At 43.0% G+C, this 14,144-nt stretch overlaps 1 protein-coding gene across 1 annotated transcript in view; it reads left to right on the top strand.

Annotated features, from left to right (window-relative positions):
* Window positions 1-14,144, top strand: part of CIROP (ciliated left-right organizer metallopeptidase) — a 163,787-nt gene that overhangs the window by 142,638 nt on the left and 7,005 nt on the right. The window contains exons 13-14 of the mRNA XM_086920427.1: window positions 9,907-10,190; window positions 10,651-10,830. Coding sequence (XP_086776553.1) covers window positions 9,907-10,190; window positions 10,651-10,830 — 464 coding nt within the window. The remainder of the gene's footprint in view (window positions 1-9,906; window positions 10,191-10,650; window positions 10,831-14,144) is intronic.

The raw sequence follows: 14,144 nt of genomic DNA, 5'->3' as shown, positions 1-14,144 counted from the left end.
GTTTATTTTTTATATATTTAAACTTTCGATAAATGTTTTCATCTTGTATCTTTAGAAAATTACACTTAAAAAACAGAGATATACACTACACACTAAATTTTCATAAAGTCTATAAAACAACCCCTTATACCCCACACTCTATGCAATCAACATTCACTCATTCAGTCTACATTCATCTAAATCCACACACTTCACAATCATCCACCCTCCTCTAGATGGTTCCAGAGTGACAAATGGACTTGATCCTGTAGAGTCTTCTCAGTGCAGTGCTGAAGACCCCAGTTGGTAGAAACAGGACAAGGATAAACAACGCCAACGCGCGTTTCGGTGACCGGCCAGATCTACTGCCGCACCTTCATCAGGGCATTCATAAGAGGACAGTGGGGGGAGGGGCAAATCATTAATACACAACGGCCAATCTGTAATGGACAAAATTACAACACATTACGACATGGACTACATTAAAATAAAACGCATTAACACATCATACTAGTGCAAGATTTCATTACACAAACAAATATTAATTTCTTTTTCTTTCATTTCTAGTTCAAATTTTCGTCCTTTCTAAATATATGAAGTAGACGAAGTTACTAATTCCTAATCAATCTATAACAGTTTTTACATGTCCATTTGGTCATAGAAAACGTGAGCTCAACATTTGCACAGAATGATAAAAGTCAATAGATAAGTAGAAAACAACCTGTGGAACCCACTCATTCCCACACACCTCATATCAATCACATTCATATAGTTTTATTTTTTCAAGACCCATCTCACCTATCTAAAGCTAGTCGACCCCAAGATAAACAAAAAAGGGGGGGGGGTTTAAGTGACCTCTAACAAGTACCCTCCACCCTCAGGTGGTCTCCTCAACCAGCTGCCCATCCCTCGTATCTTATTCGTGCTCATCGAGCAGTTCACATCATATTTTACCTTCTTAGGTAGAGAACTGGATAGTTCCCTCAAACTTTCTGCGATCAATAATCACATTGCAGGCGAGATCGGACTATCTTGTCTCTAGCTTCTCTCAGTTCGTGCTGACCAAAAGCCTATGAGTAACCAAAGATGTCAGACAGATAAGTCTTGTCCACTCGCGCGAGTGCATGCACAGTGTCAGCCAATTTAGTTTAGGTTGTTTCAGATCAAAATAAAAACTACCTTAAATATCCAGGTAAGAGATGATGCACACCATCGTGAGCCTCAAAGAGAAAGGGTTCCCGCAGGGCGAGGGTTCAGATAGTAGCTATGCCTTTCAAAAAATCGGTGAAAACGAGTTACGTGTAAATACTTGTAAACAGAATTACCAGGTATCGAAATAAGAAAAGGGCGAGCAGTAATTCTTTATGCATCTTAGTTGCTTCAGGCAACTGTGTCGTTTTTTAGAAAAGAGGATAATACTCGTCCATACAAACCAGGAACATAGCCAAAATGTAACACTATACTCAATGGTAATAAGTCAAACGTTTATGACTAGAGACGCTACAAGGGCACCACATGTTGTATACAGCGAACCAAACATCAAGGTACGGCGTAACATAATCACGTGCTTACCAAGAGTACTTAGGCATAATTGTTTAATCTCCCCGAGTCAGAGTTACTCTATTCAGGACGTTTTCATTATGTGACCCGAAGGTAGAGGTCGAGGGTTCACAGGTTTCACAATATTATCTATGGAAACGAAAAAAGACATAAAAATAAACTCAAGTGTGGACTTCTTTTTTATCTTTTAGCCCGAAAACAACATAGAGAAAGAACCTCTGCGTCTCGCCTCGCTTGCCAGGGAAGAAATGTTTAGTTGTAAATCAAAAACCACAGTCCTCTAACGAGGGCCCAGAAAATCAAGCTGCCTTCCTCGGGACAGAGGAGGAGGAGGGGCTGGGGAGTGCTTGTGAGCCCTCAGCGGGTAGGTCTCGAGGGCGCTTAAGCTTTTCCAAAAAGAGTAGAGATGGAACTACGACTAAACTTGAACACATGCATATATTTCCGCTGCATATCTGAAGTTTGCGCAGTCAGACTCCCTCTCTTTTCAAAACTCACCTCCGAGTACAAACGAATGCAGATTGTGCTGGCTCTAGCCTAGCCCCGTCTTCTCACAAAGAGATACGCCGATAGTGAACTGCCGATTTAAAAAGGCAGATAGGCCACACCTTCCTGAGTGGTCTACCTGTTGGTAAATGATCACATGGCCCATGTGCACAATAAGCTCAGGGCTGGATCGGTAACCGTGCGGACAAACAAAAAGCTCGGGGCTGGATCAGAGAAACGTAAAAGCTCCGCCTCAAGTTTCCCTTATGAGGCATAATTTAATCACGATCGGCCCAAGAAGGCCCTTGGGTCGAGAGAAAGGACCGGAAGATCGGCGGAAGTTCATATAGCGCGCATCAGTAGGCACGGACTGGTAAGCCGATAGGGGAGTGCTAGAGAATTACTCGCACCCCAAAACAAGTCATATTCCACATTTGTTAAGATCCGTCTCTTCAAGTCTCCACCCCCACAGTCGAGGGTATATGGACACTTAGTGAAACAAGCAGCAGAAACGTGGAGGGCAGGCACACGGACAGCGGGAGGGGGGCGGGAAAGGAACGGACAGCGGGAGGGGGGGCGGGAAAGACACGGACAGCGGGAGGGGGGGGCGGGAAAGGAACGCACTCACCAGGACTTCTTCCCGCGGCCGTGGTCGGCATGAAATGACGCAAACAAACACCAAAAAAAAAAAAAAAAACGCCCACCGCCCGATGATGATGCAAAAAGGGTGGAGAGGGAAAAAATCTCGGGAACGCCCACGAATCTGGTCCGGCCTTGACGGACAGATCTCTGTTCCAATGGCTAGCCTCCATTTATGGAGCTAGCCAATGGAACTGAGGGCGGGACTAAGCTCCACACTGTAGGGACAATAGATTTCTCCTGGGCGGAGCTAGGAGCTCCGGCCCCAGGCGAAACCTAAAAAGAAAAGTACTACTCGGAATTGACTGTGAATTGATTTAGTTGTTCCAGATAGTGAGGGAGTACTAAACATTAAATAATGTTGAGTAGACCAGCAACCACTCCTCCCTCTCTTCTCCATCCATTGTTAAACAAGCATTGGCATAGCCAATCAGTCTCGCTTTTGGTACCTTATAAGTATTTAGTTATGCAGCACAATATCCTTGGTGCAACAACATCAACTGGTGCATGGCTAAACACTAAGGTCCCAAAGGCGAGACCTATTGGCTATGCCAATGTGTGTTCTTTTTTACAACTGCTAGGGATGGGTGGTGACAAACTTGGAATATCATTTTAACTCTTTCACAGAATTCACAGGTGTCTTCGGAAATGTATGAAAGGCTTTTTTTCAAGTGTTAACTGCAACAGCATTTGACTATTTTGGGAATGTACAAACCAAGACACCAAGTATAAACATTTGTTTTCACATAGCCAAAGTGGGGGAAGCAAGGTCTGAGGAAGGTAAAACCACAAGGGAGTATAACTGAGAAAAAGTTCGACTTCTAAATTTTTTAGGCAGGCCACTTTCGGCTTATTAAACCTCATGTCATCTGACCCGCAAGAACACAGATTTTTTCAAACGTTTTAACAGCGCCACAGGTGTCTTCAGCGTGCAGAGTATTCAGCGGCGCCACGCTCTTGTAATGCTATTTATGAGCTCAATTTTACTGACTTCGGAATGAGGTAAAGCAAACTCAGCCCTGCTTGGAAGCCAACCTGGGACCTCCAGACTGCACAAGCGCCTGAAACACGTTGTATTGTAATTGCATTTATATAGCGCTTAAACTCCCTGACGAGGCGTCGAAGCGCTTGTATGCATTAACCAACTAATCTACCTTGCACAATAGCGCTATATTCAAAACGTCTTAACAAAATTATGCGACGCAACATCAGCAGTGATCATGCATCAGGCTGCACTGCCCATATTCAGATTGGTAAAAACCAGGAGAGAATAGTAAAGCGCATATGCTAACTGCGGCTATAAAGCAAAATGATGAGGTTGTGTATAATGGCGGGTACAAAACAAATCGGTAAGGTTGTGTACGATGGCTTTATGTTTGTTTTAAGCAAGCGCAACGGAAAGCACCAAGGGAAGGTAATATTAAAAATGAGCAATTGTGTTGTTTTTGTTATTTGTATTGTGCAGGGTTGTAAAATAATGTTTTCGCATAGATATAGGAATATGTTGCCTGTGTTTGTGTTGATGTGTGCATTGGTAAAATGTTTATTAACAAACAATACAGAAATATATGTGCACGTTTGGGAGCGCTGCTTATAAACACGTAAAAGCAAACACCAGCAAATCTGTACTGTAAGTTGCCCTAAACAATAGCCTAATATTGTAACAGCAAAAACAGCATGAAAATGTAAGTTAAATCGGCAAGAAAAATGTATTGTTGCGATCGCGGAAGCAAAAGTGTCAAGTATATCAAACAAGTGGGAGGGGTGTATGGTAAGGTGGGGAGTGAGGCCGAGAGCACACACAGCGCTTCCCAAGCGGGAGCTAGCAGGGGCACCATCTGTTTGCAAGTTAATTACAAACAGATGCCGCCAAATCTCGCTCCCGCAAGGGAATTTCCAACCGTACACACGTTGCCATTGAAAGCACAGCAATGCGTGCACGTTTTTGACCTAAAAAACAAATCGATTTCAAGAGCCCATCACCAATTATTTTCTTTACAGGCTCCACTAACCTTTATTTGGATCACATCATGACTCCCCTCTCCTATGAACTATATGAATCCTTAACATTCCCAGAAAAATACCCCGACAAGAATATGTATATACCCTTTCAAGATTGGACTGCTTATTCAGATCTCTCTTACCTCCCATGTAATGTCTTCCCTTCCATTACGATAATGATGACTAGATCATGATAGGTTCTATAAATTGCTTTTACTGATTTATTTACTCTTTGTGCCTCACAATAAACTCTGTCCCAGCTCCCCGGCCCTACAAGCCAAGTTGAGCATGGGGAACTATGAAATGTCATCCCAAAATCAAATGCTTATGCTTGTCTATTTTACTGTGCTTCACGTGTAATTCCATTTCAAATCCATGTGCCACTAACCAGAATGTCTTTAGGCACTTTTATGAAATATCATTAAATATATGATATCTTTTCTGCAACTAAGAATTATGGGCATACTTAACCCTATCTACAATACACCATAAACTATTATTATTTTGGGAAACTGTCCAAATACTATTTGGTGTAACATTTCCTCATAATGTATCACAAAGTTGGACACATTGCTTAACAAATTCGGATGTCACATCAATTAACTATCACTGATCACATTAAGCAGACTTCAATATATGAGATATGCATCTAATGCAACGTATCTTAGTACTCTAGTGACTTCCTTACAAATACTGGCACAAAGAAGCAAACTTTATCATCCACCTAATACAACCACATCTTTTTTCCTATTCAGTGACCTAGACTAGGACACCTATTGCTTTAGATTGGTTCGACAAATCACTTGCTTTTTTCCCCTGATAAACCAACCCTACGGGGACACCTACCACCCAGAGACATGCCAGTGACATAGTTTTCTAACCTGAGAAAATTGCTTGCATGTGCATTTAGTTTTATGAATTATCTGATAGCTCCCCAACTACTCGCATCCATTGAAGCCTGTACGGCTGGCTGTCATTCCTTTCCAAGATGGCTGCCAATTAGACAACTCACTATTTATAATAAACTTTGACAAGCCTAAGCTGTTGCAAACCATATGTTAACCTTCTCAATAACATACATTATAAACATTGATTATTCGTTATTTTTCCTGTTTTAGTGGTCATAAATACTAATGTCCCTTGGTTCCTGAACATGCATACCATTTCCTCACTAAGATAGCAGACATCATAGGACATACGGTTACCTCCGCTATTGTACCCCCCCCCACCCATGGCGCTCCCATATTTTCAAATCCACACTGTCATTTCCCCATTTTCCTGTAACACAGGCTTCCCTATATTGTCACCATCAGACCTCTTATGTGCTTTATACGCAATTCACAACCTGAAGATCCCATTTCTATCGATCTTTCCTCACTCAAGATCACCACCATATTTGATGTACAGCACAAACGACCACTTTTGCCATTTTTTGCACGCCTTTAGAGCGCTTAAAAATTAGACCAGGGCCACTCGTAAATTATCCTCTGACCATAATACACACTACTGCATACCAACGGGACCACAATTACTTAGAGAATGGGATCCTGCAGAAACCCTCTTAGCTTATATTACACATGGATTGGCACTATACGGAAGAGAACTGAGATATACAGTTACTAAATAGCGGTACTTCGGTGCGGATCATAGTCGGAAGTGGTACCCTTCTGTCACGAAAGATCTATCCACACCAAGCTCTAAAGCAGGGGTGTATGTTGGCACCATATCTTTTCAATCTTTTTATGGTCGACCTTTGTCCAGCCTTCGATACAACTAACAGCCACGGCCCACCCCTCGGAACATCTGTATTGAATAACTTTATGCAGACGACGTGGTTTTGTGCAGTCAAACCAACGTTGTAGACCTGCGGAGGTTGATCAACACCCTGCAACTGTACGCCACCCAAAACAACCTAACCATCAACAGAAATAAAACAAAGGTGATGATAGTCAGTAAGGACATTAAGAACACTTCCTGACACTTGTGCATGCACACCCTGGACACAGAAAAGCAAAGAAATATCAAGGTGTCCTGCTGGACAACAAGGAATCCGTTAAGCAACAGCTGCAAGCAATCACAAATAAGTGCAGTGTCTTAATTACAGCCTTCCACACGTATGATAAATATTTTAAGGGCCCAACGTTTGATCCACCACTAAAGGCAATATTGGAAAAGGTCCTGCCAACCCTCACAGACAGCAAAGAGGTCCTCCATGATCGTGATGCGGTCCTATTGGATAAACTTCAATAAAAAGACACATCAGCAAGTCTTACTTAGCACAGTTTGTCTCCCAGCCAGATACTCTTAGAGTTTGGTCTTCTGAGGCAAACAAATCAGTAGGCAAAGTGCTGCTTCAAGCTAAAACACTCAGAAGCCAATACACTGAATACGATCCAGTGGGCCACAATTTCCAACACAGGCTGTGTTAACAGCAATAAATTTAAAGAGTACTTAGTCCAATCTTTAGCAAGCCTACTGCCAGGCAATTTGTGGGAGCTACCAGTCACATATAATTGCTTTAAACAAAAAAAACAGTTAACAATGTAATGGCCAAGCTTTCCATACTTGCCTAAAGGAAAAAACAACTAGGAAGCATATCCCGAACCCTTAACGTCCTCTGATGTCACATGTATAGATCAAGTCGGGTGGCCCGGTCATATGCCCAGCTTCAGATGTCCAAGGGTAATCCAATGAGTACAGGTTTATCAGTGAGAGAGTGGTTTGTATAGTAATCAGCACCATTTGAACTGAGAATTTGTGTCCTAAAACGGAACAGGGCTAGAGGTGATCAACAGAGTGGGTCAGTTGGGTCCCCAGTCTCAAATCTACAGTGAGGTGTATGGTTGGCGAGGGAAGGTCCACAAGAAGAGACTGAGAGACGGTCTCAGAAGAGGAAATGATGTGGTGTGGTCGAAAGGTTTTAGAGGTAAAAATGGTAGCGGGGGTCTCAAAAGAAGGATGACTAGCGATTGATGGATGCTTAGAAAACAAGATTTGTCTCTTAGAGGGCATAAGCTCTCAAGGAGATTGGGTGCTGAAGACAGTCGCAGGAAAGGGACCAGGAAAAACCCTTGTTATCAATCATATGCAGAGATCCGTAACTGTTCTCAAGGCACCAAGTTATTTCTACTGGCAACAAAGGCAGTAGACGGAACTCAGTAAATTAGGCCAATTTCCGGGCACATCACGCTATAGTAGAGCTAACAATTTGAGGGGTGGTATGGGAGATTCCTTAAAATGGGGAGGAATCTGTATAGAAGATAAGTTTGTGGGAGAGAAACTCTTGATTTTGCAGTACCTGGTTTGAGATGGGTGGGTTACCCGTGGTTAAGACAAGTTTGGAGGAGGGGGTAGGCAGCGGATAAAGCACGGGGGCTCACCGGTGGGAAACGCGCATTGTACTTCTTCTTGCTTGGCATGGCTGTCGCTTCACGCACTGTACATAGGAGCAGCCACCAGTGCCGCCACATGAGCCTCTACAGCGCCAGCGCCCGCTGTAGCCGGTATCCACAGGTGTCCCAGCGCCTGCTTCGCTCCCTAGAAGTATAAAAGAGACTATGATCAGAAGTAGCGGTGGCTTGACTTCAGTCAAAACGTCGCTCCTTTTGCGTCACTTTTGCGGCCATCTTGAAAGGTCACTGCGGCTCTTGCCGACGTCTGGGGTGTCACAATGGATGCCATCTTGAATGTAGCGTTTGAAGATTGTCCCACAGTTGTCGTCACAAAGTGTCTCGTCTCAAGAAGGGAATTTGGTGGGAATGCGTAAGTATCCTTATCTCAGGCACATGCCCCGCCCTAGGATACTAGGTTGAGACATTAACGCCTATCTTGGAAATTGTTTATAAGAGCAATCAAATGAAAAAAGCAATGGCTGCAGTTGGTTTTGATCTTGTAGCGACCATGTTTACATAAGACTCAAATTCTTCGTGAACAAAAATCTTCAGTTCTACTAGGGACACGAGGCAAAGTAATGCATTCCCTTCTCTGCTTTTATACATTAGCAGCCATGTAAATATAGCAAAATAAATTGACAAAAGGGTGCAGTGGGACAAATACTTCAGCACCGATAGTTCAAAGAGAAACAAGCATTGGCTGCGCGACCGTGAAAGTGAAGTGGCCGTGAAAGTGATTGCGATGCACTTAATGACCCGTGACGGAGGAAAGACAGATGGCGGCTGTGCACACGCGTGTAACCGCAAGCTTGAGGTCAACAAAAGCCTGTGGTAGCACTTTGAAAACCCATTTACTAAATGTCTCGCAGAGTAGCAAATGCGCTGGCTCAGGGGAGACCTAAAAAAGATGCTAGTTGGAACCTCGCCATTCCTACGTGGGTGTGATAAAACTAATTTCACAACAAAATGACTGCAACCACTTGATGGATGGCAATACTACAGCTTGAAGCTGCTCACTATGAAATATCCCTCTCCTACTCTTGTGGAACACAACACGACTCTACAGTACCTTAAAGCCTCTTCACTGTAACCACTTTCCAACAGGACCAATACTCTAGCTAAGCTGCCTCCTGGCTGACTATCAGCACTAACCTTAGTCAATATAAATTTCTCTGCCAGTATCGTTTACCCTTGACAGGGTTTTCCTCAAATAGTGTGTTTTGTTGCAAGTATGAAGAACCCAGAATCTCAGGCTGAAATTCCACAGCTTCGGTCTCCAGGCTGACCTTGACCCAATCTTCTCCCTTCCTGTAAACGTCTTCTTTCACCACCTATATCAACCACTGCTTGTCTTCCTGTAAGAATGCAGTGGACAATATGGGGCAAGGAGTTGTAGGGTACCAGTAATCGGTTCTTAATGTGAAGTAGCACACGTGGTGCATGCACTGAGAGAACCAGACTGTTTTGCTGTGAGTGGTGAAGGCACAGAGAAATATAAAAGGCACACAGGCAGGCATTCTACGTGGGATGTAAGGTAGAAAAGACATCTTGCATCATTTTTCCAGTTTTCAAAAGTCCATGAACCTCAAATCGCTTCTACCACACACACACCTGCACTAAGAGAAATAACTCAGATTATGTGCAAATACCAATCTCTCGTCACACACACAGAATATCTTGATGCACATTACATGAACACTCGCTCCCTAAAGATGTGCAAAAGGCCTCCCACTCAACAAGGTTTTAAACCATTCTATGTTGTAGGTTGGTTGGTTATAACTCTAGCGCTGTAGTATTTGTTAAATCTCCAGCATATATATTAATGTCATCATCCTGATGTTCTCTGCAGGTGCCAGGATACAGAGGGTTGATCCTCTGCCCAAATGGTCTGTTTTGTCAGAATGTCACCCGTACCAAAGATTTCCAGCCTGGCCAGGCGGTGACCAACATCTTTAAAGATGCAGATGATTCTTCAAGCTATCCAACCAAGGCTGCCATGAAAAGAACAAAACTCCTATTCCTGCAGGGTTACCTAGACCAAAGAGAAGGCCACATGCAGATTTCAGAGAAAACACTATCTTTGTTGGCAAACCTGGCAGTCCAGGCTCTGGCAAACGTTTCTGGAATCACCAGGTGAGTGTTGACAAAACTAGTTTCTCTTTCACAGTGATGCCTACTGGTGTTCCAAAGATAGAGCTTCAAGAGGACACACAAGAACTAAACCTAATTTCTGGAGTTTTGGGTATGTGTTTGGGCAGCAAAGGGCAGAGCGAGTTCCCAGGACATACACATAGAGGTTAAATTAATCGCTCATATTATTAGAAGTTATTATGGTGGGCAGGGAGTTGGCTGTAATGTTGGGAGTTGTGGTCATCGTAGTCGACATATACCCAGGTCGAAATCAACATGGAAACAGACTCTATGCCTAATTCCAGGTATATGAGGACCCTCCAGGCTTAAGCCCAATGGGTGGAGCGTTGTGTGTAAGAGGGGAAAAGCCTAGGACAGGATGAAGATAGGGACTTAATTATACTTTTAAATCAAGATGGTTCTCGGGCCCTTCTAGGTCTCATTAATTATGTTTCCCCCGTAGGTGCCACTTTGAGGGGCAGAAGTTGGATCCTAGTTTAGCATTCTCTGTGGAGTTGTGGCAATCTGTGACCTGTTTAGACTCCAAGGTGGAGACACTCTCACAAAGACTGCAGGAAGCCATCTATAACATGCCAGACACTTTTCTTTTCAATGGCGCCAACTTCGCACTGGTTCGTGTAAGGTGAGGAGATCTTCCCTTTTCAATTCTTTTTCCCCCCCATCAGGCTATCTAAAAAAATAATTTGAGAGGGCACTGGCAGTGCCTACCCTGAAACAACCCACACACTAAATAGATGTGCTGATGGAGATATTAATCCAGGGGGAAAATAGAAACTTGAAATGATTACATAACTGTTGTGAAATGGTTCTCTATAAAAACGCTGACAAACACTTCACTTTCAAGTATCATCACTACAAAGCATTGCTTGTTACTCTGTTTTCATTGCATTTTCACATTCTTGATGGTGGTTGTGTGAGGTATATCATTGATGTAGTAGAGTGTAAAGTAGCTACAGCCACGTTTGACATTACAAAGGACTCTGGTGTCGGGGTCTTTCAGAACCAGTAGAAGGACAGAAGCATGAACAGTCTACATTAAGGATTCCTTCTTGGTTGGTAGGGGTGTAGTTTGTCTTATGTGAAGGCCACTTCAGCACCATCGAATGCCCAAAAAGGGATTTCGGTTTCCACGTTTCTGAAGAATTTTCAAGTTTCTGGATGATTTTGTCGTCATGAGTGTGGACTGATTTGTTGAGGTCCTGGAGGGGGTAGAAGTAAGTGTTTTAAAGAAGTGATTCGAGTATTGAGAATGGATACACCCCAGAGACAAGAAAGACGGAAATGAAGATATGAGATTTTTTAAAGAGAAGATGAGATCCAGTCCTAAGCATTAGCTTGATTCTGGAATCGCTCAGTCACTTTTGTAAGGTTGGGTGATGCACTGTGTCAAAGGCAGAGAAGAGGTCCAGTAAGTGATAGGATGGCAGTGATTCTTGTCCCAAGTGGTGATTAAGATTAATTCCATGCCATTGTTTAGTAGTCCGAAAAGTTGTGATTTCCTTAAAAGAAACTCATCTTTCAGCGAGTTTTCCCTTGTACATGTACAGGTCCATTGTAGATCGACAGAAGGTTTGAGAAGTCTGCAGGATTGGTAGCTAGTTTCTTAATTAGTAGTTTGAAGAGGGGAGTAATGTCACTATGAAAGTTTCCAGTGGTGAGGAAATGGTTGATGACTGCTTTGATCAACAGTGCTATAGAAGCGTCAAGAAAAATATCCCATATTACTTGGTCACTGAAAATGTCTATGAGGAGAACAAAGGGGAGCAGGCTGAAAGATAGAAACCTAAAGGTAGAACTGAGGTTAGAAATCTGGAATAGTGGAGGCTGTGATAGACGTTATTAGATAGATGTGGGTCTGTAGAGGGCTCTAACTGTGGAGATAAAGCGAGTTGGCAGTACATCACAGAGGGCTTGAGAATGAACGATGCCTGGGGAAGTGCATTCCAATTTCCAGAATTTAGTGATTTGAATAGTTCTGCAGACAGGCCGCTAGCTTCCTACATGCATCTCAGTTACGCAGTGAATTCTGTAGACAGGCAGGTAGCTTTGCAAATGTATGTCATGTAGTATAGCCTCTTTGCTTTCTTGATGGTAGCTTTGATGTTTGTATTGTTTCTTTGCATAATCGTGCGTTTTAATTCTTAAAACTATATTCAAACGTGAAAATTCCCATCAAAATTAGTCATGGTTTTACGTAACAACCCTAAGCCATTTTAGATCAGGTCACATGATTTTACTTGCTGTAGGATGGCTAGTGACGTAAATGCCCGCCACTGCGGTTTGGAAGGTAAAAGCTGTATTCCTAGCAAGACGAACTATTCCTTCCTTCCTTGGGAGAACTATTAATCCAGTACCATGAACTTGGGTTACGGCAGTATAGTTTATTTACAGGACTTAGATGCAGAGGAAGTGTGTTAGGCAGTGCTTTATAAAACGCATATCCGTATGAATATTCAAAAGAGTAGGTCCCACTTGAAGATTTGAGAAAAAGCTAAGTAGGGCAATGGTTGTCAAATAACAGCCATAAACAAGTCAGGTTAGAAATACTCAGACAAAAAAAGGAGGGTAAACACATGACTTTTCAGATGGTATCATTCCAGAGAAAGGCTCAGCAACATTGGCACGTGACTCTCTGGCTTGTTATTGAAGTGGACACGGTATAGAAGGAAATCTTTCAAATGTTTAATGTGCATGTATGTCCTACGTATAAGACTTCTTGGAAGATGCTATTCAAATAAAAAAATATATTTAACAGGCACACAGCTTAAGTCGGAAAGCTTGCCGCTCTATTGGATTCTCATATTTAGAGGTATTACCCTTAACCCTCCCCCCACCAGCCCCCAAAGGGGCAGAAAAGCTATTGTTTCTAGCACACAGAAATGGACCAACTATGTTTAACATGGCTGACCTTTTCTAGGAGACTTCGCTCTCGATGTTTGTTAGACTTGATGGGTGTGAACAAACAAGGTCAACATAACGAATGAATGATGGTACTTATATGGCGCACATGAATGCCCAGAAGGGCCTCCCGGCGCTAAGGCGAAGAGGAACCACAACAGAAGCTGCCAGCGTTAATTGGATGTGAACAACCATATTTTATGCTGCTCCTCTAACGTGCATCACATTAGCAGTATGATGGAGAGAAAAAGGAAGGCTTTTCCACGCTCTAGATTCCAGGAGGGTTAAAGAGCAACCCCCTTGATGGTTTTACTCCGGGATCTTAAGCAAGAGCATCTCAGGTGACCTCAACTTTCTAGAGGGGCTATATACCTGAAGCCTTTCTAAGTTAGATAGGGCCTGTCTCCAGGACTAGGGATGTGAGCAAGAAACGCTTTGGTTCCAGCAGCCAGTGCAGTTGTTTTAGCCGAGTTGTAAACAGACACACGGGGAGGAAACTTCAGAACGAGTCAAGCGGTCACATTATGCATGATTTGCAGTCACTTAAGCCATAACCAGGCTTAGGTAGAGTCTATTCACATAGTCCAACTTTGGGGTAATTAGGGCATGCACTATGAATTTTCGTGAAGTAACCGAAAAAAAGATCTAGAAGTTTCCTGAGCAACCAAAGTAGTGCAAAAAATAAGCCAGCAACTGTGAGGACCAGATGACAAATCAAAAACAAAATTGACACTCGGATTCCTTACAACAGAAGGCATTAGGGTGGAAGCGCAGTGTTAAAGTCAGCCGGCCACCAATCGTTGGACCAAACCGCATGAGTCTAGCTGAAAAACAATACTTTTTTTCAGCTTCACGTTTGAGGCTATTTTGCTTCATCCAGTCAAAGACACTCCTGAGACTGGCTTTAAATGTTGCTTGTGAGGAAATAATGTATCTTTCCCAGTCGACAGACCCAGATGCATATCAACGGCGTATCAAACAACTGACATGAAGGATTGAATAGGTACTACCATAGGGGCCTTACGCACATTAAATAAT

Source organism: Lissotriton vulgaris, chromosome 5, assembly GCF_964263255.1.
Source record: "Lissotriton vulgaris chromosome 5, aLisVul1.2, whole genome shotgun sequence".
NCBI classification, from domain to species: domain Eukaryota; kingdom Metazoa; phylum Chordata; class Amphibia; order Caudata; family Salamandridae; genus Lissotriton; species Lissotriton vulgaris.
Note: the sequence above shows the minus strand (reverse complement) of the source record. Positions and strands in the feature narration are given on the sequence as shown.